At 35.8% G+C, this 23,454-nt stretch overlaps 2 protein-coding genes across 6 annotated transcripts; one reads left to right on the forward strand and one right to left on the reverse strand.

Moving 5' to 3' along the window:
- Positions 1–933: 933 nt before the first annotated feature.
- rassf6 (Ras association domain family member 6) lies at positions 934–20,347 on the forward strand. 5 transcript variants are annotated; one of them, XM_047160793.2, is made up of 12 exons: positions 934–1,055; positions 3,731–3,807; positions 4,682–4,758; positions 4,840–4,918; positions 11,408–11,571; positions 11,688–11,788; positions 13,385–13,575; positions 13,903–14,004; positions 14,199–14,250; positions 16,090–16,208; positions 16,294–16,391; positions 18,359–20,347. In XM_047160793.2, exons 3-12 carry the CDS (start codon positions 4,700–4,702, stop codon positions 18,432–18,434), a joined length of 1,041 nt encoding a protein of 346 aa, XP_047016749.1. In that variant the 5' UTR covers positions 934–1,055; positions 3,731–3,807; positions 4,682–4,699; the 3' UTR covers positions 18,435–20,347. The 5 variants fall into 5 exon arrangements, with proteins under 5 accessions (XP_047016749.1, XP_017345291.1, XP_053542935.1 ...); XM_047160794.2 differs by lacking the exon at positions 934–1,055 and adding an exon at positions 3,606–3,630; XM_017489802.3 differs by lacking the exon at positions 3,731–3,807 and having other exon boundaries at positions 943–1,055.
- A 561-nt stretch (positions 20,348–20,908) lies between these two features.
- On the reverse strand, positions 20,909–22,571 carry si:busm1-57f23.1 (CY domain-containing protein). Its single transcript, XM_017488305.3, has 4 exons — positions 22,370–22,571; positions 21,986–22,137; positions 21,741–21,842; positions 20,909–21,403 (listed from the first exon to the last, which is right to left on the reverse strand). Exons 1-4 carry the CDS (start codon positions 22,554–22,556, stop codon positions 21,323–21,325), a joined length of 522 nt encoding a protein of 173 aa, XP_017343794.1. The 5' UTR covers positions 22,557–22,571; the 3' UTR covers positions 20,909–21,322.
- Positions 22,572–23,454: the final 883 nt, after the last annotated feature.

Raw genomic sequence — 23,454 nt, forward strand, 5'->3', positions numbered from 1 at the left:
TGTGCAAAGATTTTGTTTGCTGTCTCTTTTAGTCAGGTTTTGAGAATGCTGCATCTTCAAGGACATCATGCGTAAGTATGTGTGTGTCAGCAGACCACGGGCTTGTAAATACATCAACTCTGAATTGCTGTTGTCACGCGCAGCGTGATGATGGATCAACGAGGGCCAAAGATAAAAGCTTCCTCCCACGCGCAGATGTGAAAATCAAAACAAACGTAGCTTCACCGGGGACGTGCTGTTTTCAAGAAGCCATAACAAAGACAAAGACTTGTAGACAAAATGACTTTATGGTTGAAAATGATCATGAGGGAGGAAGGGGCGCTGGGAAGATGGACTAAATGTAAATGAGTATGAAAAGGACACACAAAAAAAAACCTACAGGCTCTTAGTCTAATTCAGTCATAAATGTTGTGAAGCTTGATGACCGAGCTATTAACACGTTGTACTTGTATAGTTCTGTGAGCTGTTTAAATCTGCCAGGGTACATGCCAGGTACCAATTAGCTTAGCACAGCAGTCAAGGTTGCACATGGCTTTACATTGACTATCTGCTTGCCAAGTTGATTTTAGATGTAAACTGGATGTCAATGTTTGCTGAATGCTTGGCATGGGAAATATCTCACATATAGTTCCACTAGTATACATTTTAGAATCAGTTGCCTACAAATACTCCAAAGTCAAAAGGATAGAAAATGGTGAAAAAAGATCAACAAAATAGCTTGATTACTCATAGGGAACTCTAATCCAATAATGGTGAACATGGTTGCACGTGATCGTCAGTATATGCTAATAAACACATAATAAAAAGCTTAATGTTATAAATGTTCCAACAGCTGAGGCCTCTCACATGTGCTGTTCCATCACAAACAGACACATTGACAACGTGAGATTAATATGGGGCTGTTGTTCAGAGCAATGTCTCTCAGTGATTTGGCAAGCTTTCGTCACATACAGCAACACAATATGAGCGATGGACACAATACAAGATTCCATAGCGGAATGAAATGGTAGCTGCTGAAGGATACTCTGGCTTTGTGCACGATACAATGGGACAGGGTAAGAATCGAGCTTTATTCGATCAAAGTTGCTTTATATTACCTGTATAAAGCAACTTGTGTGTGGGTTAATATGAATGCATTGAAAGTAATTCACTGATCCTAGTAACAGCCTTGTCTCAAGGTTTTGAGATCTCATCAGGTACGATTGGATATTGTTCCCCTGTTATAAAAAAAAACAAACAAAAAAAAACATGAAAACAAACCCCTCTGTCTTCCTATTCCATCTTCTTTAATTTAATGCATTTATATGATACTGGTTAAAATCCCTGCTGACAAAATAATAGAAACCCTCATAGAGTTTGTAATGGTTTTAATGGTTATAATGGGAATTGTATTGGTTTTACTCGAAACTATTATAGTCTCTGTGGGTCTCTACTGGTAATTTGTTGCCTTCTATTGGTGGCATGTAATGTCTAGTGAATACCATTAAGGACCAATAATGGTAATGGTAGTAGTTTTAATTGGTTGGCTTGTCAGCTAGCTAGTTAACATATTCGTGTGTTTTGTTTTTTTTGTTGTTGTTGTTGTTTTTTTCTTTTCCCTTCATAGCTAGATTTTGATACCTGCCAGGCTACTGTTAATTTAACTTTAGCTGAAAATTTGGTGAAATTAGTTTTATTATACTCCCAGAGCAATTTGATGACATTATTGATGGCATTTGGTGGGAAAACCATGCTAGCTAAGCTAGATAACCAATTAATGAGGTTTGTTTCTATCCTGAATGTGGGAATGGTTTTCATTAATAAAATGGGGTTTAGAGCAATTCCAGAGCAATTTTTTGATCCATACGACATCTGACAAGGAAATACAAAAAAAAAAAAAAAAAAAAAAAAAAAAAAAACAAGGATAGGCTATACTTTATTATTCAGCTAAAATGTTTTAAATGAGCTATTCTCTCAAACCAGTTGTTATTTGAACCAAGTGACAATATTTTGACCACTGACTACTGTAACACATTATACAGGACTCTTTCATTACATTCTAACAGTTAGCTCGGTTACACAGGAAAGGGACATTTGTTTATGAGCTGATTGTGCTTTCCATAAGTCTGAATTTTTATATCACATGGCATGATGGGTTTGAGCAGAAATATTATGCAGGGATATTACGTTGACAAGATAGTGATATAAAAAGACAGGTTATATAATGGGCAATGTGTGTCGTCTCATTTAAACAACGTTCAGGCTGACTAATGTAACACTCTACCGCCATCTGGTGTTTTTTCTGAGAACTACATGTCCAACTGTCCACATTCCTAACAGGACAATTACAGCGTACATGTAGATTAATCACAAAATTCAGCAGAGACACATATGAGTGATGGTGAAAAGACAGAATAAAGCCAGTTCAGAACAAATGAGTTATAATTTGACGAAACAATCATGCATTAGCAACCATAATGCCCTGGAACGCAGGGATATTTTTTTTTAGAAGTATGTAAATATCATATGCAAAAATGTTCCGGGACTTGAAGTGACCTGCTGAGTAATGGGAATTGGAAAGTACTGATGTCATGTGGTTGGTTTGGGTGAAACAAAGGGCTTAAAGGTGCAGTCAGCCATTTTAGGTCAGGGCACGTTTCGCAATATTTAGTGTTGTTCATCCCAAAAAAAAAAAAAAAAAAATAAATAAATAAACTTTTTGGCACACTCTTTTTGGACTTTTAACAGGCTGAAATATAAACAACAAATGATGTTGACCTTTAACATCCAAAGAACCAGAACACCTGTCAATCATGTTTACTCTCAGTTCATAGGCTTGACTCTTTGTGTTTTAGGGGTGTGGCTTTGGAAAGAACACTGAAAAGACCGACTGTTTCTTTAAAATTTTGTCAAAATATCTGACTACACCTTTAACATTTTCTGGAAGGAGTCTTTAAATTCAGGTGTGAGGGTTAGTAAATAATATAAACAATTCTGTATCATATCTGTATATCTGTAACCATTTGTGTAAGTGTGTACTGAGAAAGCAAGAGTGCAAGACATAACTAAGAAACATGACAAAGGTTAGAAATCAAAGTTCACGTTTGTTTTGTATTCAGGGAGTGGCTTCTCTCCAGGGCACATCACTTTAAGATTTACACATTCGGCTGCTCTGTATACAGGCCAGCTGAGTAACACAATAAAAATACTTTGGCAGATAGTATATAGTTCACTTAAAGGGCAACACCACAAGAAAAATGATGTATGCGGAAGTTCCTGAGCTGATATCATGATGTTATTGTATGAATGTAAATGACAGGTGTGGGGGAAGTCCAGCATTCAGCCTTTAAAGACCTTAATCCAAAAGTAAACGCAAAAAAAGAACGAATTGTTCTTCCACTGAATGATTTCAGCTCTACACATACAGTAATTTGACGGAAAATGTAGATAATATTAAATAATGCAAGTGTTATGCAAAATGTGTTATGTCCCCATGGTGTCTGCTTGTCAGTGCAGAAAGGGTTAATCATACTATTGTAGTGTGAGGTGAGAGGCACGTACCTATGGGTGTGTCCATAAATCCACAACTTTTCAAGCTCTCCCAGAATGCTCAGAGGAGAGGTGAGGCAGATCGAGTTACAGCACAACGCGGTATGAATGCACCAGTCATTAACACTTAACTGGCATGCTGGTCCTCCCTCCTATCCACCTATCCCACACCGTCTTTAATATACAGCCTCTGCTCGTACAGGCTGGAACCAGACATCGTAGCAATATGGCACCCATTCCATCGTGAGTCTGCTGACATTGGATCTGAGCTGGCGACAGGTGAGAGTGGCGCTGGGACCGTGTGTTTATGTGCGTCTGGAGCAGCCGTGAGTCAGGCTTTGGTGGTGTGGTGTTCAAAGAGTGAATGTGGAATCTGACAGGGGTTAGTGCTTAACTCTAGAATCTGATGAAGCTGTAGACTGCAATGGTTTATCATTCTGGGAGCTGGAGAAGAGATTTTCCTGCTGAGATCAGTCTGTGAAATACAAGTCGAGAAGAATAAGTTATACAACTACACCATATATCCACATGGACTCTTTAATTTGTTATTACTCAAAGGTGCTCAGTATAGAACAGAACGCACAGTATTCTAGGCATGTATCTGTTCCTTTGCTCCTGGAATTATTTTGAACGGATTTAAATCTTTCTTAGATTGGACCTATCCTTCAATCACAGTGCGTATTGACACAAGCACTCACAAAAGCACAAATTCTCACTATGAGCAGCTCATATAACCAACAAATTGAATGTACAACCAGTAAACCACTATACACACAGACTGTTTCCAAAACTCAAAGCTTATTCCAGACCAAAAACAGTGAAATCCTGTCACTCTGAGTCTAGAACAACTTATTGGTTCCTCACATATTAGCATTTAACTAGCCGTAAGTCAAATAGCAGAGATTCCAATCCTGACAGAACAAGTTTGTACACAGTGATTAAGGAAATCAATGGACTGTGCCAGTAACAACTGTCGAAATGTATTACTGTAACAGTTGAGTGATTGGCTTTATGAATAGCAGATTCTGCGGTATGTCTGGACTTTAAAAAAAAAAAAAAAAAAACTTGTCTGTGTATATATATAAATATATAAAGCAAATGAGTGGTTTGGATTTTTTTGTTAAAAAAAGAAAAAAACATTTTTTTTTGGCAGAACTGTCTGGGTTCAGAAATGTCTACGGCTAAGCCACGCATGCTTGTCCACACCGCGGATGGAAGAACTTTTTCAAGGTTAGTCACTAAACAGTTTCATTATTGACTTTTTTTTAATACCAGTTATATAATAATGTAACTGCTCCCTTACACACACAGGACAAGATTTCTATCTTTACTAAACACCTACAACTGCTTTCTGAAAGACAAGACTCATCTGCAGCTCACTGTCAATGAGGTAACTGTTACAAATAAGGGTAACACTTCACAATAACAGTACATGAATAATCATGCACTAATACCTGAATTAATACTTACTTACATATGAGCTAATGATGAGTTAAGGCAGGTACTAATCACGAGCTAATGAAGAGCTGACTTTAACTACGACATGAGTCTTATGAATTCATGCGTGAATAACAACCAGCTTAAGTTAGTTGTGTTAATTAATGTATTCATTAACACATAGGGGTTAACTAAATCAAGCATGCACTATAAGAAAGAATATAAATTAAACATGCATGATTTCAAATTATTAATATAATTTGACCTATGCAGCTGTGTATGCAAATGTCACTGTATGGCATTGAGATTAAATGATTGGTGTTTATTATTAGTGTGCATTTTTACATTCCATAAGCAATGTAAATTATGAAAGTAATCCAGCGCCATACAATGATGTTTGTGTACACAAATGCATATGGAAGATTATCTAAACAATTTGAAATTACGCATATTTAATTCATATTCTTTCTTACAGAGCATGTTTGATGTAGTTTACCCATATGTGTTAATTAATACATTAACTGACAAACATATACTAACATGTACTTAAGCTGGTCATTATTCATGCATAAGACTCACATCATAGTAAACATTAGGTCTTCATTAGTTTGTGATTAGTACATGCCTTAACTCATCATTAGTTCATATTTAAGTAAGTATTAATTCAGGTATTAGTGCATGATTATTCATGTACTGTTATTATAAAGTGTTACCCAAATATGATTTGTTTCATTAAGACACTGATTTTAGAAAGTCAGAGAAAGGTTATATTGTTTTACCCCACAGGACTGTTTAATTCTCAATACTGATTGATCAGAACGTGTTGATTTAATATTCTGTAACAACTCGGACAGGAGATCTTCTGCAAGGCAACTCAAAGGTTATATATGAATGTGCTCATTATAATATCTTATCCTTTCTACTGTAGCAACTTGCACACTTGTATTATAGACACTCGACAAACTTGTCAATATAACTGTCAATATAGTGAAGTTTTCTGAAGGAGGTCACAATGTCAGCACTTTGTAACAGAGTTTAAGTCTCTGTAACATGACAAATGATATTTTGCTGTAGGGTGCGATACTGCTTTTAGACAAGAAGAAATTAATATTGAATACGTGACATATTGTTTTGTTTATTTTTGCAGCACTAGGCAAAATTGATCCTGAAGAAGCCACACGCATTTTATACAGTAACGGGTCAAATAACTGGCTAGCTGACTCATGTTGATTTGCACATTCCTGTTAAAGGTGCTTCCAATAAAATTGTGTCCCTTCTTTCTTTTCATCTTCTTCTGATGATCTTTTATATTTTAAGCCAAAGGTTGTATTTCTGAAAAGTATCAATTGCCATGCCTGCTGATGATGTCGATGATACATCGATAACACTGGTGATATCGCTAACACTACTGTAGTAACAGTTATGAAGGGGAAATTTTTATGAGGCGAACACAGACGAGTGCCTTGAAACGTCCCAGTCTGGTTATAGTAAATATGGGCAGTCTCGGAACACTGCTCAACGGGAACTAAATGTTGTATAACATCAAACAATATGATCCTACATCATATTTTTACTTCATGTTTCTACCATTTCTCGAGTCAGGGTGGGAGCATTGCTGTTGCTTTTAACGATTCGTTCAAACACAGGCTTCTACAGTTGATGTTTATGCCAGTTTTGATGTTTTATTATGTAATGTTGAACTACCTAGCCCTTTGCCCTGTGCACTTATGTACAGACCACCTAAATCAAATAAGGACTTCCTAAATGAGTTTTTAGACTTCGTATCGTATGTTGTCCCTAGCTCTGATTAACCTTCTCCTTCAAAGCCTCTTGTTTGAGATTTTTTTTTTACAGTTTATAGACTCTTTTAATCCTATCAAATTGGTCTCAGGCCCTACACACAAGCTTGGTCACACACTCAATCTTGTTTTCTCATCAGGTTTTCCTGTTTGTAATATTCATTTAAGCAATGCCTGTTTGTCTGATTATTAACCTGTTGTGTTTGATTGTATGCGTCCCTGCCAAAGTCCAGCTAATCTGCCTTATAGTCATCTCTCTCGCTTTATTAACCCCTCTACTGTTGTACAGTTTACGGATGCTTTTCCAGCTTCTCCAGTTAGTCTTACTGTATCAACATCACATAGTCTGGATGCCGAAGAGTTGGTTAACAGTTTTATGACCTCTTCTATTGCCATTTAAAATTTTGTTGCGCCACTTAAAGTTAGGAAAACCAAACTCAAAAAACAGCCCCGGTTTAATAGTGACACTCGTGCCTTAAGGAGGGAATGTAGAAAGGTAGAGAGAAAATGATAAAAGGATAAACTACAAGTATCATACCAACTCCTGCAAAATAGCTGTCTGAATACCAGGAAGCTGTTTCTTTGAAAAGGTCCAAATACTTCTCTAACTTTTTTATTGTTATTTTTTTAATTCCCATAGTCCAAATGTTTTGTTCTCCACAGTTAAACTCTGTTAAACCCTCTCACAGCAGAAAGTCCTGATCCAAGTTTGGAGTCTTGTGAGAAGTTTTGTAGCTTCTTTATAAATAAAAATCCTCGTATCAGATCACAAATTTCACCTGTTACAGGTCAAATTTCATACATTTCAACCACTTGTTCTTCTCAGTTTCCTGCATTTCAGCCCATATCTCTTTCTAATCTGTTAGACATTATTTACCATAGGAAATCAAGCACCTGCTCTCTTGATGCTATTCCTAATAAGCTGTTCATAGACGTACTGGACACTGTTTCTCCTAGTATACTCTCCATCATTAATAGCTACCTAGAAAATAGCACTGTTCCATCTTGCTTTAAACATGCCATAGTCCAGACACTGCTTAAAAAACAGACCTTGAACAAACTGATCCCAAAAACTACAGGCATTGTAGTCAGAACTGCCATTGTATCAAAAGTAGTGGAGAAAGTCTTACTATCTCAGCTTTCCCCTTACTTAGTTAGTAATAATATATTGGACCCCCTTCAATCAGGCTTTAGGACTAAACACGGTACAGAGTCTGCCCTCCTAAAAGTAGTGACCTTTTATTAACTGTAGATTCTTGAAACGGTGCCATCCTTGTACTGTTGGACTTAAGAGCTGCTTTTGACACCATTGGTTATCATATCCTCCTAAACAGATTAAAACAAGAGGTCGGTATTCATGATGCTGCACTAGAGTGGTTTCTATAATGTCTTATAAATAGACGTTTTTCGGTGGAAATTGGAACATGCGCATCAACCACAGTCCCCATTACCTGTGGAGTGCCACAGGGCTCCATACTGGGTCTGATTTTATTTTCATTATATTTACACCCTCTCTGCTCCGTTTTTGAACGTCACAAGGTTTCCTACCATTGTTATGTGATAAACAGCATTACCTCCTGTTACAATCTGTAAAAAAAAAAAAAAAAAAAAAAAAAAAAAAAAAAAAACATTTGTTGACTCCTCTTTTAGACTGTCTAAGGGACTTAAAAGGCTGGATGGATGAAAATTTCCTCCAGCTAAATGAGAAAAAGACTGAAGCCAATCCTGTTTGGTCCTTCACATTTGATAAAGCCTTAGCTGTAGTCTGGGCCTCCTACAAGATAAACATACTTACCCAGGTCAAAAATTTGGGGGTGATCTTCAATTCGGATTTAAAGTTTGACAAACGAATAAATTCTGTTACCGGAGCTAGTTTTTTCCAGCTTATCGGACTTCGCAAGTTCAAAACTTTTCACACATTTAAAGATCTTGAGACTGTTATTCATGCTTTTATTTCTTCAAGGCTTAATTACTGCAGTGCCCTGCCTGCTCTCAGGCTTGCAACTTGTACAGAACGCTGCAGCTTGCTTTTTGACTGGGACCAAAAAGAGACAGCACATCACACCCATCTTAAACTCACTCCACTGGTTACCCGTGAAATACAGAATCGATTTCAAGATTCTATTGTTTGTTTTTAAGCCTTGCATGGTCTCGCCCCATATATATTTCAGCTCTCCTCTGCTTTCGCTCTTCCGCACATTCGCTCAGATCCTCCTCTCAGTTGTTACTAGCCATTCCAAAGTCACGATTAAAAACCAAAGGCGATAGGACCTTTTCTGTAATGGCACCGAGGCTTTGAATAGCTTGCCCCTCTCTATCAGATCTTTCCCTACAATACATTCATTTAAAATCGTCCCTGAAAACTTATTTCTTCTCTCAGGCTTACTTATAATCTGCCCTGTCTAGCTGCTTATTCTCTGGTCTTAGTTATATCTGGTTTGTTTTCTTATAGTAATATATGTTATTCTCTATTTTAATGCATTTTTTTTTTATTATGAATGATGTGCAACACTTTGGTCAGAACTCGTGTTGTATTAAATGTCCAATATAAATAAATTTGACTTTGACTTAAGTAAATGCTAAAAAAAAAAAAAAAAAAAATGTCAGTTAGCATTATTAGTGCGTCCAAGAATAAAAAAATAAACTTTAATAAGCAGCGTTCACTATCCTCCTTGTGCCTGGCACTTAATAAACGTATTATATGTCCTTACAGAATAACTGACTTGTCTTATTTGGAATTATCATTGCAGGAATTATAGTTTCTGCTCGATGCTAAACTTAGTGTTCTATTTCATGCTGTGTTGTATGTTCCTTGTTGCTAAGTAACCACGTGTTTACTGATGTGTAAGTGCTAAACCCTTTGCATTTTGTGTTGCATGACAGTTTTTTTTTTTGTTTTTGTTTTTGTTTTTTTCTCTTACATCTTTACAAGATTTCTGTCTGATTCCATTCATGTTTTCTGCATTGTGGAAATATTGATCCTGGCTAAACGTCAGTGAATTTGAATGATGAAATGTAGCTCTAAAGCTTTTGAAAGGCAAGAACCTGATGTTATCAAGTGACTTTGCACTGTACATTGTTAAACTGATGTGCTATGCAGAGAACAAGTGATGTTTATCTACACATCATTTATCTAATACAGTTTCACTGTTACATTCCAGCAGATTTGCAATGCATGGATAGCTGGATGAAACTACTGTTACCTACAGAGAAACAAATTGTGCAGAGAAACAAATACATTAATACTAATGCTGACGTAGGAGCCTACATCATTTTACATACCATTATCAAACCGTTAAGCTAAAATGGCTAAAGTGGGGAAGGGGAGATTACCAGACTCGAACCACTTGTCTTGAAAATATACCTGTAAACTGTTGAGCTGAGGTCCTGTAAACTGTTGAGTTTAGTTATTAAGTGACTGTTTGTTTGATATTAAGTTAAATATTAAATACTATTACGTGAGATTGTCTATTTAACTTGTTTTCTCCTCAACTGATGTCTGGTATGCAGTATTTTCAAATAGGGAAGCACATTCTGAAATATCCAGCTATATTTCAGAGGAAGAAATTATTAACCAAACTTTTTGCTCATCACAACGTGGCACTGGTTGCTTAATGCAGAATGTAATGTTGTGATAGCTAGCTTCTAAGCTTAGCTGATATTTTTAGGCAGAACTTAAAAAGCCATATAGTTGTATACTATGTTTATAGCTATGAATTATACCAGAATACTTTCAGCTGGACCTACTGACACAGAATCACTGCAACTCACAAGCTAACATAAGAATGTAGCATTATGGTTTTTTGGGGTTTTTTTGTTTGTTTTGGTTTTTTTTACATGGTTTAGATTACAAAAATGTGCTATTGTTTACTAGCTATCTATCTAGCTGCTTATCCTAACAACACTGTCTTATCCTAGAGAGTACCATGCTGAATAGATAAATAGAAACCATTACAGAAATACTAATGGTTTTAATGGATATAATTGGAATTGTATTGGTTTTAATGGAAACTATAATGGTCCTTGTGGGTAATGTGTTGGGTCCTGTTGGTGGCATGTTTATGTCTAGTGAAAACCAATAAAAACCATTAAATCCTTACAGAATATGCCCCAAAGCACACAACATTTGTAAATGGGTTCAATAGTATTTGTAGCAGAAACCATTAGAATTTCTGTAATGATTTCTATTTTTTTTTTCAAGCAGGGTAAGTTGTTAGCCACAAAACAAGCCTAACAGTGGGAGTAAATAAATAGACAAATTGCTACATGCATTCATTTTTTTTCTGATCAGTGTTTGTGCTCATTTCTATAATTCTCTCTTTTTCTTCTCTCATTTGTCCGTTTATTTTCGTCATGTGCACTTCATAATAATCATCCTATGCCACATCTCTAAATTGGGTACATTTCATGTTTCTTTCAAACCACAAGGGGGCTTCCAAAACCACGGACTCACTGCACTCTGTCAAAGAGAGAGAGAAAAAAGCAGAATGTGTTCCGTAAGATTTGGAAAATGTCCTGGGAAAGCCATGGAAACTTCCTATAATGAAAGAAGCTAAAAACAAAAGGAATACCCTTAGCACTATAGACTCTGCCACTCCATCTCCTAACCTTAACAGTCAATGGGACATGTTATGTTCATGCAGAACCCTGCTGGTCACGTGACCCTTGAGGGATTCCTGGTTGTCTCTTGGGGTATGAAGAGACCAATCCGCCTCAAAATCCAAGATGAGAAACAGATAGTGGAATGGAACTGCTCCAAGTCTCAGGAATATTCTCCAGATCCCATCAGCCCACTTGGAAAAAAGAGGTTACTGGAATATAGTAGAATTTCTTTAAATACAGACAAATAGAACTTATGCAACTGTCTTGACTTATCTTTGATCAATAATATGAAAGCTTTTGTATGTTTGTGTGTTTTGTTAGAGGTATGACCAGATGGGGAGAATTTGAAAATCTCTATCACATTGATGAACTAGAAGAAACCATCCAAGATGGTTCAGAGACTGTCGACAGTTGTGCTTCAGGTTAAGTCCCATTTTCATTTAAAATATTATCATATTTATGCACATACATTTATGTCAGACACATTATGTTGCCATGTTATACTCTTAGTTTTTAATGTTTAAAAGCATTTTAGATCTATAATAAAATAATATATTACTATTACTACTACCACAATAATAATAATAATAATAATAATAATAATAATAATAATAATAATAATGAAGAACTGTTCTTCCCGGGTATGGGGGTTTCCTCCGGGTTCTCCAGTTTTCTCCTCCAGCAGTCCAAAAACGAGTTGTAGTCTGATTGGCATTTCCAAATTGTCTGTAGAGTGTGAATGGGTGTGTCAATGTGTGTATGATTGTGCCCTGGGATGGGATCAGCCGTCCAGGGTGTCCCCTGGCTTGTTCCCCAAGTCCCCTGGAATAGGCTCCAGGCTCCCTGTGACCCTGTGTAGGATAAGTGGTATGGAAAATGGATGGATGTATAATGAAGAACATTTTGTCATGTAGTGGACCTGACTAGTGTCTTTATTTCAGACTTCTGTTAGATTCTTTAGAGTTTTTGAAAACTGCACCCTCAGTCTAAACGATGCTGCTCACTCCCACCTAACTCACAATCCGGGTGCCAAGGTCATGGTTTTTATGACAAATTGGCCTAGTTCTGGTATAAGGTTTTGCGGGGGAAAAGTAAGTCTGAGGGTAATGGAGTTATATTTTGTTTGTTTGTTTGTTTTTTAGTCCACACTTGCCAAGATTTTATTTAAAGCAAAAAAAGTAAAGAAAAAAAACATCTAATAACTAACATCTTGGATGCAGCAGTAAAAAGTAAAAACGCTGAAAATTAAATTAGGTTAAAGGTTAAACGCTTCTTTTAGGTACTAAATATATATTTATTAAGTAAACATGTTGATCAAATATATTGGCCAATCAAGGATGCTTGCTTTAAATGGTCTAAAGCAGAAATGCGGCTCACGCATTTGTCAAGAAAAAAAATGACAATCAGTTGGAAGAAAATAATATCATTTTTTTCCCCAAGTAATATTAAAACTTTAAAAAGTAAAACAAAACAATTCATGTGGAGAAAACTAACATTAATTACAAATATACTAAGATTATCAAAGAGAAGCATTAAAACAATGGCAATGCTCAAATAGCGAATAGGCCTATATGGTTCTGTTAGCATATACTATAGAAGTACGTCATTAAAATCAAATGAAAAAATGTTTAACTTGGCTACATGGTGTTGCTTTGACATAATTGTGATATGATTGTTGGGTTACAGGCAAAAGCCATAGATCCCCTATGCTGACTATTTAAACATCTCCCCACGACCTGGAGTGTGAGGCATGTCACTGTTTTCATGCAGTTGCCATTAGCCTTGCAGGCTCTAAAATTACTTAAAATGACCTCATTAAAAATTCTTCCTGTAAAATAACATTGTAGCCTATTAACCATAACCAGCTAAATAGAATTGAGTGAAATGGTCCATAAATACAAAGCATTCAATGGTAAATTCTTTTATATTCTGCACTTGCAGAAAAGAAAAAAACGGTGTTTTATAAAATTAAGGTGAAATGCTGTGACTGACACATTCAATTTTCATCTTCAATCTAGACTACAGGCAGTATGAGAGCCAGACGCTGAGGGTGGCCCGACACGAACCTGTCCCAGAGAACTCTATCCTCTTCCGCTCCATGAGTGATGCCGCTCTGGTGAAGAAGAGAGTGAAGACCAAGGGGGCAGAGGAGAGGCAGAGTAACAGACTGCATCGCTTCTCCATTAACGGCCATTTTTACAACTATAAGGTTAGAGAATAAAGCTGGAATAAATTAAAGGCTGGTGTTTGGCCCCCTAGTGGCACATAATAAAAAATCTGCCAGTAGTATATTCTTAAAGAGTGTTTTCTCCATTGCTGATCACTCTCCAGTGCCCATTTTAGCATTTCTCCAATTTTACATCCATAAAATGCAGATGAATTTTTTTTTTCTGGAAAAATCCTCCATGCAGCTGAGTGTTTGTAAAATACCGTTTTACAAATGAAACAAAAAGCCCAAGGCATTCAATGCTGCAATAATTCTAGAGCCAGAAAGGGGGATTAAACCTCGAAAGTCAAACGTTAAATATCTTTTCAGACATCGATATTTACGCCATCCTATGGGACAGCCACAAACGTCCGCCTAAACAGCACAATGAGGACACAAGAGGTCATTAGCCAACTCCTAAATAAATTTAAGGTATGCCTTTAATAACTTGCATTATACTTTTCTAGTAGAGTATACCTTAGGAAAGATGCATTTAGGAATGTGCACGTCCTTTTTTATTAATTCTCTCATTTCTAATTTAATGTAGTCAATGAGAATTCAATTACGAGATGAAATAACACACAGTCCTGTTTTGTTGTTGTTGTTGTTGTTGTTGTTGTTTTCAGATAGAAAATGATCCTAGTGAATTTGCCTTGTATTGCATTCATCAAAGTGGAGGTATGTGTGCTTTGTAGTTTCTGAACCATTATTAGCAGTTGTTTGCCTAAGACACATGTTCCAGTTGCTAAATCTAGAATAAAACATGTCTTGTCTGAAATGCCTACACTGAAAACTCACAATATTTATTTTGTAGATGCTTTCAATCTAAGAAATTGCACCTATGTAGTCCTGGGATTCAAATCATTGGCCTCTGTTTTATGAATTCAGTATATATTTTTTTTGCTCACCTTCATTTGTAGTAGTTCGGCAGACAGGCACCTGATATTCGGTGCACTTTCTCATGGGTAGAACTGAGGTTTTAAATGGAGCTTTTTTTAGCTTTTTTTGAAGTTTTTTTTTTTATCTTTTATTTTATTCAGACATGCACAAGGCTACACTTTCCACTTTAGCAGCAGCTCTCTCAGAGGATTATCAGCGATGTTCAGCTGCTATTCAGTGGCTTCACATTTCCTTTTGTAAATATCTAATGTTTGCTGAAATAACTTTAGAGCTATAGAGTCCTTGAGGTGACATGGTGGTTATTTTTTTAACAAAGTGCGGACATGAATTAATACACTAAAGCCATGAGTTATGCTACTGGTGGCCAAGTCTCTCCACTAATTAATATATTAAGGCCATTGTTTCTTATGATCTATTTCATGGCCACAAAATATTTTACTTGTGGGAATTATTGTATTTTCACAGATGAAAGATAGAGAAATCAATGGAAATAAACCATTGTAGCCACAGGAACTTAAGCATGATGATCATTCTAACTTTCAGTAATTGCTTTATCCTGGTCATGGTCATGATGGATCCCAAGCATATTTCAGGAACACTAGGCATGAGACGGGAACATACCCTGGATGGGATTCCAGTCCATCGCAGGGCATAAGCTTGGAAATGATTAAAGTGCATGTTCATTCTTGTAAGATTGGTAACAAATGGCTACAACATAATAATCCTTGTCCATGCGATTTAAGATTAACTTGTGGCCTCGATATATAAATTTAACTACATGAAAAATAACCACCATGTTACCTCTGGATGCCTGAATGTCATTGCTTCATCTTTATCATGCAAACCAATTCCACTTATCAGCAACCAGAGTTTCCTCACAGCTGTGCTTATATTGGTTTGGAGGAACTTAGTGATGGTTAGCTGATGTATAAAGCTCTTATCTTCCAAGCACATACTTCCTGATACTTCCTGAGTTATTCTTGAATATGTAACTGATAAGAGCTGCTTTGTATTACATAATTTTCTGATGAAGCCAAGTGAGCTTCACATTAACTTTTGTTTGGTTCTTTCATAACTAAATAATTGTCTTGGCAAGTTAATGATGTCCCATGATTTATATTGATGGATATGTATTATCGGAGCAGTGTTGACCCAGTATCTGGGATAAGTGGGCTAAACAGAAACACACCAAAATCAACACTGTACTCCTGGGAATCAAAAAAAAAAAAAAAAAAAACAGGCCAGCGTTCTTTCCGCGGATCAGTCGGTTAGGACCAACTTAGGTCATGTACCAATCTAACACAGCTTCTTGACAGCTTGTATATCACTTGTGTGAGGACATTATATCTGTATGGAACATTAACATAACTGTATAAAAGACTGTTTGCAGCCCCCCCCCCCCACCCTCCACCCCCCCCCCCCCCCCCCCCCCCCCCAAAAAAGTTTATTTGAAAAGAAATAATGCAAAAGCTATTCAGTATTATCGTATATTGCTTCAGTCTCATTTTATTCATTGCTAAATTGAAACCCACTAAATTACCTTGACCTACTCTGAAGCATAAATGAGGCCATCTTGCAAAACTTAACCACCTGAATGCAAATGTCTCAATTTCAAAGAAAGGAAAAAGCTGGGCAGCTCAGACCTTCCACTTTGGGAGCGTTTTCTTCAAGGGCCATCCGAGGACATCATGAGAATCTTCCTCATGGACACCGATGAACAGGAAGTTAGCATGGACGTAAGTAGACTTCACCCAAGTCCATTATTGTAAGCCATGCACACACCTATTAAACTCAAACTAACTCTTATCACTGCCTTTTTAGGTAGCACAGTATGTGAATTTAGAACTGCCCATTCTCCAACGAGTTCTGCGGAAGCTACATGAGGAGGAGAGCAAAGAGATACAGCGTGTTGTCAATAAGTAAGTCACACTGAAATAGATGTTTTTAAGGTGGCTTTGAGGTTATGTGTGAAATTTATACAGCTCAAACATGGTTAAGGGTGGAATTAAAAATGCATTGGACAGGACTTTCTTGTGTACCTTTAATAGGTGTCTTTCATGAGAGAAATTAATTTAGTGTGCCTGTAAAATTAATTTATGCTCCCACTGTGCTCCTTTTTAAATAATTGTTGACCTTTTGTAAGTAATTAAACGCAACAGGTCATCCTTTTATAGAAAAATAATCAATGATGGGATGGTGTGGTGTGAAAATTTCTAATTTTCTTATAACAGCACATTGGAAAGAGTTTTATACCTCTTATACCATAGCAATTTGCTAATGATTATGATTTTCAATATATTATTGAATGACATCATACTTTTTAACCATTTATAGTTACATTTTATGTTGTGGAACATCGTTTTTCGCAGAAAAAAAGAGCAACTGGTGAGAGATGATTGTGTATCGTCTCTCTACTTTCTCTCTGTTGATGTTAATAAGATAAAAACGTATAATTTTATGTTACAGGGAAAATTTTTCCCATGGTGGAAATGAACTGAACATTGACACTGGAGATAAATGTTAAATAAACAGCTCCATATAGAAAACTTCACCATATCAATGATTATTTGTCTTCGTAATTAAATAACAAGTTTATTTATTCAGTGTATTATTAGGTTTAGATTATGAGATGTTACTATAGAAATATAATGTTTTAGAAAGAGCTCGTTAATATCAACTTCTCGTTTGAATTAGAGCCAGCACTACAGTCAGAGCCAATCAGAATTAAGATGCTGTAGAATGAAAGAGTTTTGAAACTACAGTACATTCCCTTATCCATGTGACATATATGATAAAGTATATTCCTCAAACACAAAATATATAGCTTTGATGATATGACATGGTGAATTTATTAGGTTCGTTATGAACAGTGTTGGGTTACTCAAGTTACTCAAAAAAAGTAATCCACTACAGATTACTAATTACTGCTTATCTGATAACATTACATGTAAAAATTAATCAGATTACTAATTACTTTACTTTCATGTTACTTTCAAACCTTCAGAAATACACTACAAAGTGAAACTCGTAGTTCTTTCAGTAATTTTAGAGCACAATGTATGACATGATCAGAAAAAGTCGGATTTATCATGACACTTGGCTCGGGTGTTGTCACTGTTTGTAGGACTACCAGACTGATAAAATAAAAACTTTTCTAATTAGGCTAGTTTCGTGTCGCTAGCCAAGGGAAGGCACAGCTAAGCTATCAGCGTATGGGTTTAGCTGCTACAATGCCATGCGAAGTACATTATCTTTCCTTATGATCTGCACATATCATGTTCACTTAAACTTGGACTCATATAGACATTTACACACCTTGTTTTCCTGCTCAGCATCAGAGGATGTTAGTGTTTCAGTTTCAACCCCTTTACTGGTTAAAAAAAAAATCTGCATATATCCATTTTTCCTCACACTGACTGTGAGCTAGCGTTTGGCAGAATTGAGAGCTGTCAGCCAATAAGACACGGGTGTTTCCACGAGTATTTTCCTGTAAACCCTGTCTGATTGGTCTCGCCTCCATTCACTGAAGATATAAAATTACAGGCGGTCTTCTTTTAATGATGTTCAGTTACGTAGTGACAAACTGCTCCAAGTGGAGAATTATTCTGAGAATTATCTTCGGGGCAAAAACGTGATTTATATTAAAATGCATTTTACTTAATATTGTTTCCTTAACAGTAAATTTATAACCCAAGTATCGTAATTTTATCATTGTTATCATTGTAATGTTATCATATCATGACATCAGTAACTGTAATAAAATTACATAAATTTAAAATGTAATGCGTCACTGCATTATTAGAAAAAGTAATTAGATTACAGTAACGCGTTACACCTAACTATGATGATGATTGAGTTATTAATCAGATATTTGCTCTTCACACAGGTACAGGCGAGAGCACAGTCTCCTAACACAATGCCTGAACTCAAAGTTGACACCAAAGACAGAGACGACGGTGTGAAAGAAAGCGTCCTAGAAGACTAAAAGACTGGAATTGTTTGTTCCCCCCCCCATACAGCTCCAACAGCAGATTTATGTTATGTTTCGAAGTTTTATTATATAATGCAATATTGACTGTCTAAGGGTGTTTTCACACTAGGTCCTTTTCAAGGGTCTAAGCATGGTTCACTGGATTTTTGGCCCATGTGTCAACATTTTTTCAAGACCTTTTTAAAGCTAACCAAACCAAATTCATATTGGGAGGTGGTCTGAGTACGGTTCGCTTTCAGCTTACAGAGCAGTTCTCTAAAAACATGCATTGTGAACACAAATTGCAAACATTGTGAACACTGGGATCACTTGATTTTCCATTTGCAAATTCTCATACAGGCCTCCATACAAATTGCACTACTCAACATGGCTGTTTCTGCTGGAAGAGAGATGTTAGTGACAGATGAGGGAACGGCTGCACTTCTCCAAATTTAGAAGAAGGACTATATTAAGAAACAACTATCAACCACCCACAGAAATTCAAAATTGTTTCTTCAATTTTCAGCAAAACTGAAAGACAGAGGATTTAACTGGACAGCCTTGTAGTGCCGGGTTAAAGTGAAAAAATAACGGCAGAAATATATGGCCACATGAGATAAACTGCGGTCTAGTGGACAGTCAGCTGATGTCAAGCGGCCTGTCTACAATTTGTTAGACGAAATTCTTGGTACAAGCCCCTGCACATACCCAATGAATTTCGTAGAGATTTTTTTAAAAATATACAACAGTAAATGGTTATATGAAACTGTCATGTCATATGGTAGTGTTTAGGTGTTTAGGTCAAAGGTATGATTTCAAACCATGTGACATGAGTGAGAAAACTAACCTTTGAACTCAACTGTCATCATCACAATGCTGCTTCAGTAGGATTTATTTTTTCGACATATTTTTCTTGTCCTTGTCCTCTGCATTCATTCGTTGTGTTGTTCTTTTATTTCTTTCATTTTTTTAGAGAATTATTTTATGTTCTATATTTTCTTTTGTCATTTTAAAAACGTGTTGTACAGGAAAGCTAGCATATGCCATTCAGGAAACTAGTCAGCCATCTTGCACAATATTGGTGCACAGCATTGCAAGAGGACTAGGACCCAAAAAGAAACAGTATGAACACAAAGAGGTCTGAGACCCCATTACTGCTTAACTGGACTAAACAAGGATCTGAGTCCTCTCTCAGGGACAGGGACAGTGTGAATGTAAAGAGAACTGGGACATTTTCCCTTTGGTTCACCTCTTGGTCCACTTCAAGGGGTGTAAGTTTGGTTCTTTTAAAGAGGACTCAAGTGTGAAAACACCCTAAGTTTATGTAATTTTACTATAATGCATCTTTGTGTAATTTAAATTTTCCAGGTTCAGTTATAAATATTATTAATAGACATTAGTCTAATTGAGCAGTAACCAGGGAAAATGGGGGGGGGGGGGGGGGGGGGGGGGCATCAGAGGCTACTGGCTAAACAGTGTCGTGGCAGTAAATGAATAATGAGGCTCCAGCTGGTGGTACCGCAGGGCTTTGGCAGTCGTGCCCTCAGTCTGCTGCTCTGGGAAATGCTGAACACAGTGGCTCTCCCACAGAAGTTCCATCATCATTACCATCATCATCCAAATACTACTTTCCAGCTGAATGTTATGTGTTTATTATCATGCACATTTATGGCTGTGTGCAAAGGCTTGTAATTCTCATGGTTTCTGATTGAGAAAATAAAGAAAAATTTATTTCTACAACAACAACAACAATGTTGTTATTATTATTATTATTATTATTATTATTATTATTATTATTATTATTATTATTATTATTAATATTATTAATATTGTTGTTGTTGTTGTTGTTAAGAATATTATTAAATTGAATCCCAAAAAGTTAAAAAATTAAATCACCAACACTGACGATGATGCTGTTGTTGTTGTTGTACAATCTCAGTAATTTAATAATGAAATGTTTGTGTATACTCTAGCAGTGCAAGAATCATAACAAAATATAACTAAGTAAAATCCATATATTTAAATATTTATATATAGTTATATTTATATATAGTTAACAGTTTGAAAACAACCAAAAGAAAGTTCTGATCTGTAGGCAGCATACAAAATGTCATAGAAAACTAATAACAAAATTGAATTGTTAGAATATTGGTTGTAATTTTTTATTATTATTATTATTATAATTTATTTATTTATTTACCTAGGGTTAGGGTTTTGTTTTAACAGTTAATGTCGTAATATGCATAGTTTATAGTATATAGTTTATTATATATATATATATATATATATATATATATATATATATATATATATATATATATATATATATATATATATATATATATATATATATATATATATATATATATATATATATATATATATCTTTTTTGTTAATCTTAAGGGTGTACAAACTTTTGCACTCAACTGTTTTGTGGATTCAATGATGGAGAGTCTAATGTCATGCCTGTTTATCATGCCTGTCTGTGACATGCATTTATTTCAGTCATCTGATCATACAATATATAACAGTAACATTTGCCTAATTTCTAATTTGAAAAATAATAAAGCCCTTCCAAAGGGAGTTGTTCTGCTTTAACACATCTATAAGGCACAAGCTATTACAGACAGGTTACAAATTAAAGGAAATACAGCTGGTTCTATATGGTGGTTCTATGATGCTGCGAGTACATTTATTTATTTATGTTGGCATGACATAGTTTGGCTCCACTTAGAGGGAATAGTAACTGAGATCATTGAACCTGTTCTGGTGGCTCGTCATGGCATGTTGTTTTCCTTTAATTTGTCACCTGTCAGTATATCTTTAAACACTGTACAGTTTCCTTCATGCATTTGTAATAGTAATATGCTTTCTGTGGATTATTTGTTGCAAGACATCGTCACCGTGGTGAATTGGTTGTTCCTTGGGTTGTACTGAACCTCAAACTTGCACCTGAGCCGCTAAAAAAGGAAATTAAATTTTTTTTTTAATAAATTAGCAAAACAGTGTAAAGAATGTGAATGATTTCTAGGTTACAAAGTTTTAAAAAAAAAAAAAAAAGAAAGAAAGAAAAAGAAACAGAGGAATAAAGAAAAAAGCACTTAAAAATTAAAAGAAAATAGCAATAACAGAAACAATACAAAAAGTATAATTGATAACAATAATATAATACATACAAATATATAATAAAATATATTTGTTATTTTAATTATTGTACTTTGCTTTTTTTTTTTTTTACACACACACAAAGTAAAAGAAGCATGCCATTAAACATAAGATTTATTAGAAAATACATACCCTTTGAGCCATATCACAGGAGTCCAGATCTCCAGGCTCAGTTTTTAGGCATTTTGTCCTTCCTATGATTGCATCGATCTTGTAGTTTATCATGTCAGTGATCTGGAAGGTGAATGCACACAATGCATTGAACAATAATGAGGCATGCAAAGGAAAATACAGTGTTCATATAAACTACAGGAGTCCTGAATCAATGTGCATGTAAACTATTATTATAACTCAAAGAAAAAGAAAAGATGCTATACCTTTATTTGTGCAGATGTTACGTCTACAAGCTTAAAGTACTTCTTTGCCTTGGATTTCATGTTAAAGTTCTCCACAGCTTTTCTGGCAGCCTTTTGTACATCTTCTTGATTGGGGTTGATTGCAGACCAATCTCCTAGAGGCTGCACATTATCTAAAAAAAAATGGGGACAGGGTTTTAAAAAAAAAGTCTAAAACAGAAACTTAATGTTTTATCACTTTTATCCTTTAGATACTACAACGTGTTGTATTTACTGTACATTTGCAAAATATTTGACTGTCATCCAAGTCATAATGGCATAAACTGCTGTTACCACTCGTCAAATAAGTTTCTGTGTCTTGTGACTTAAATGATAATAATTACCAAAAATACTAAGTCTACTCACGTGCGACAATCACATCCTCCACCAGGTCTTGACCATGGCTCCAGTGAACTGCCAAGAGGACTGAAAGAAGCAGGATGAGATACAGATTCATGACTGGAGCTGTGTTTTGTGTGTGTGACGGAGAAGAAAGTACAGCTAGTTCTTCAAGCTTCGGAATGTATGACTGGCCTGAAAGCTCCACACCCATGCTAACAGAGTAGGTGGAGTGTGTGAGCTTTATAAGCTGCCTGACTGTGTGGGTGTGTGTGTGTGTGTGTGTGTGTGTGTGTGTGTGTGTGTGTGTGTGTGTGTGTGTGTGTGTGTGTGTGTGTGTGTGCAAATGCTGTGAGTCAGAGGATGTCCATTTCTTTGTGTATTTTTGTGTCTTTGTGTGTACAGTGAGTCAGATGGACGTATATTTAATGCATGCCTACTTTAACATAACATTTATTTGTGTTTTTGTCAGTAGATGTTTGTGGACACTTCTCAGTTGTCTTCAACAATTCCAGTCTTTTTTAATTTGTTAATAAGTTTGGCAACAGTGTCATGTGTGATGTGCTTGCTACAGTATGTTGTAGTATAATTAGCTTCTCCAACCTACTCTACCCTGCTAGCTCACAGATTCAAACTATAAACTAATTAAAAGGTGAGAGTAGAGGCTTTTTTCTTGGAATATTTCCAAACAACTTGTGGTGATGTAGGTGACTTCGGATTGTAGTTTTGGAGACTTTCTAACCACTAGACCCAACTAATTTCTGCAATTCTCCAGCTGTAATCCTTGGAGATTGTTTGGCCACTCGAACCATCCTCTTCACAGTGCACTGAGACGATATAGACACACGTCCAATTCCAGGTTGATTCATAACATTTCCAGTTGACTGGAACTTCTGAATTATTGCCCTGATGGTGGAAATGGGCATTTTCAATGCTTGTGCTATTTTCTTATAGCCACTTCCCATTTTGTGAAGCTCAACAACCTTTCACTGCACATCACAGCTATATTCCTTGATAAAGATAAGATAACTTTATTGATTCTTGAAATTCATTAATTTTTGCACATTCAAATGCCATGAATATATATATATATATATATATATATATATATA

This window comes from Ictalurus punctatus, chromosome 16 (genome assembly GCF_001660625.3).
Source record: "Ictalurus punctatus breed USDA103 chromosome 16, Coco_2.0, whole genome shotgun sequence".
Taxonomy (NCBI): Eukaryota; Metazoa; Chordata; class Actinopteri; order Siluriformes; family Ictaluridae; genus Ictalurus; species Ictalurus punctatus.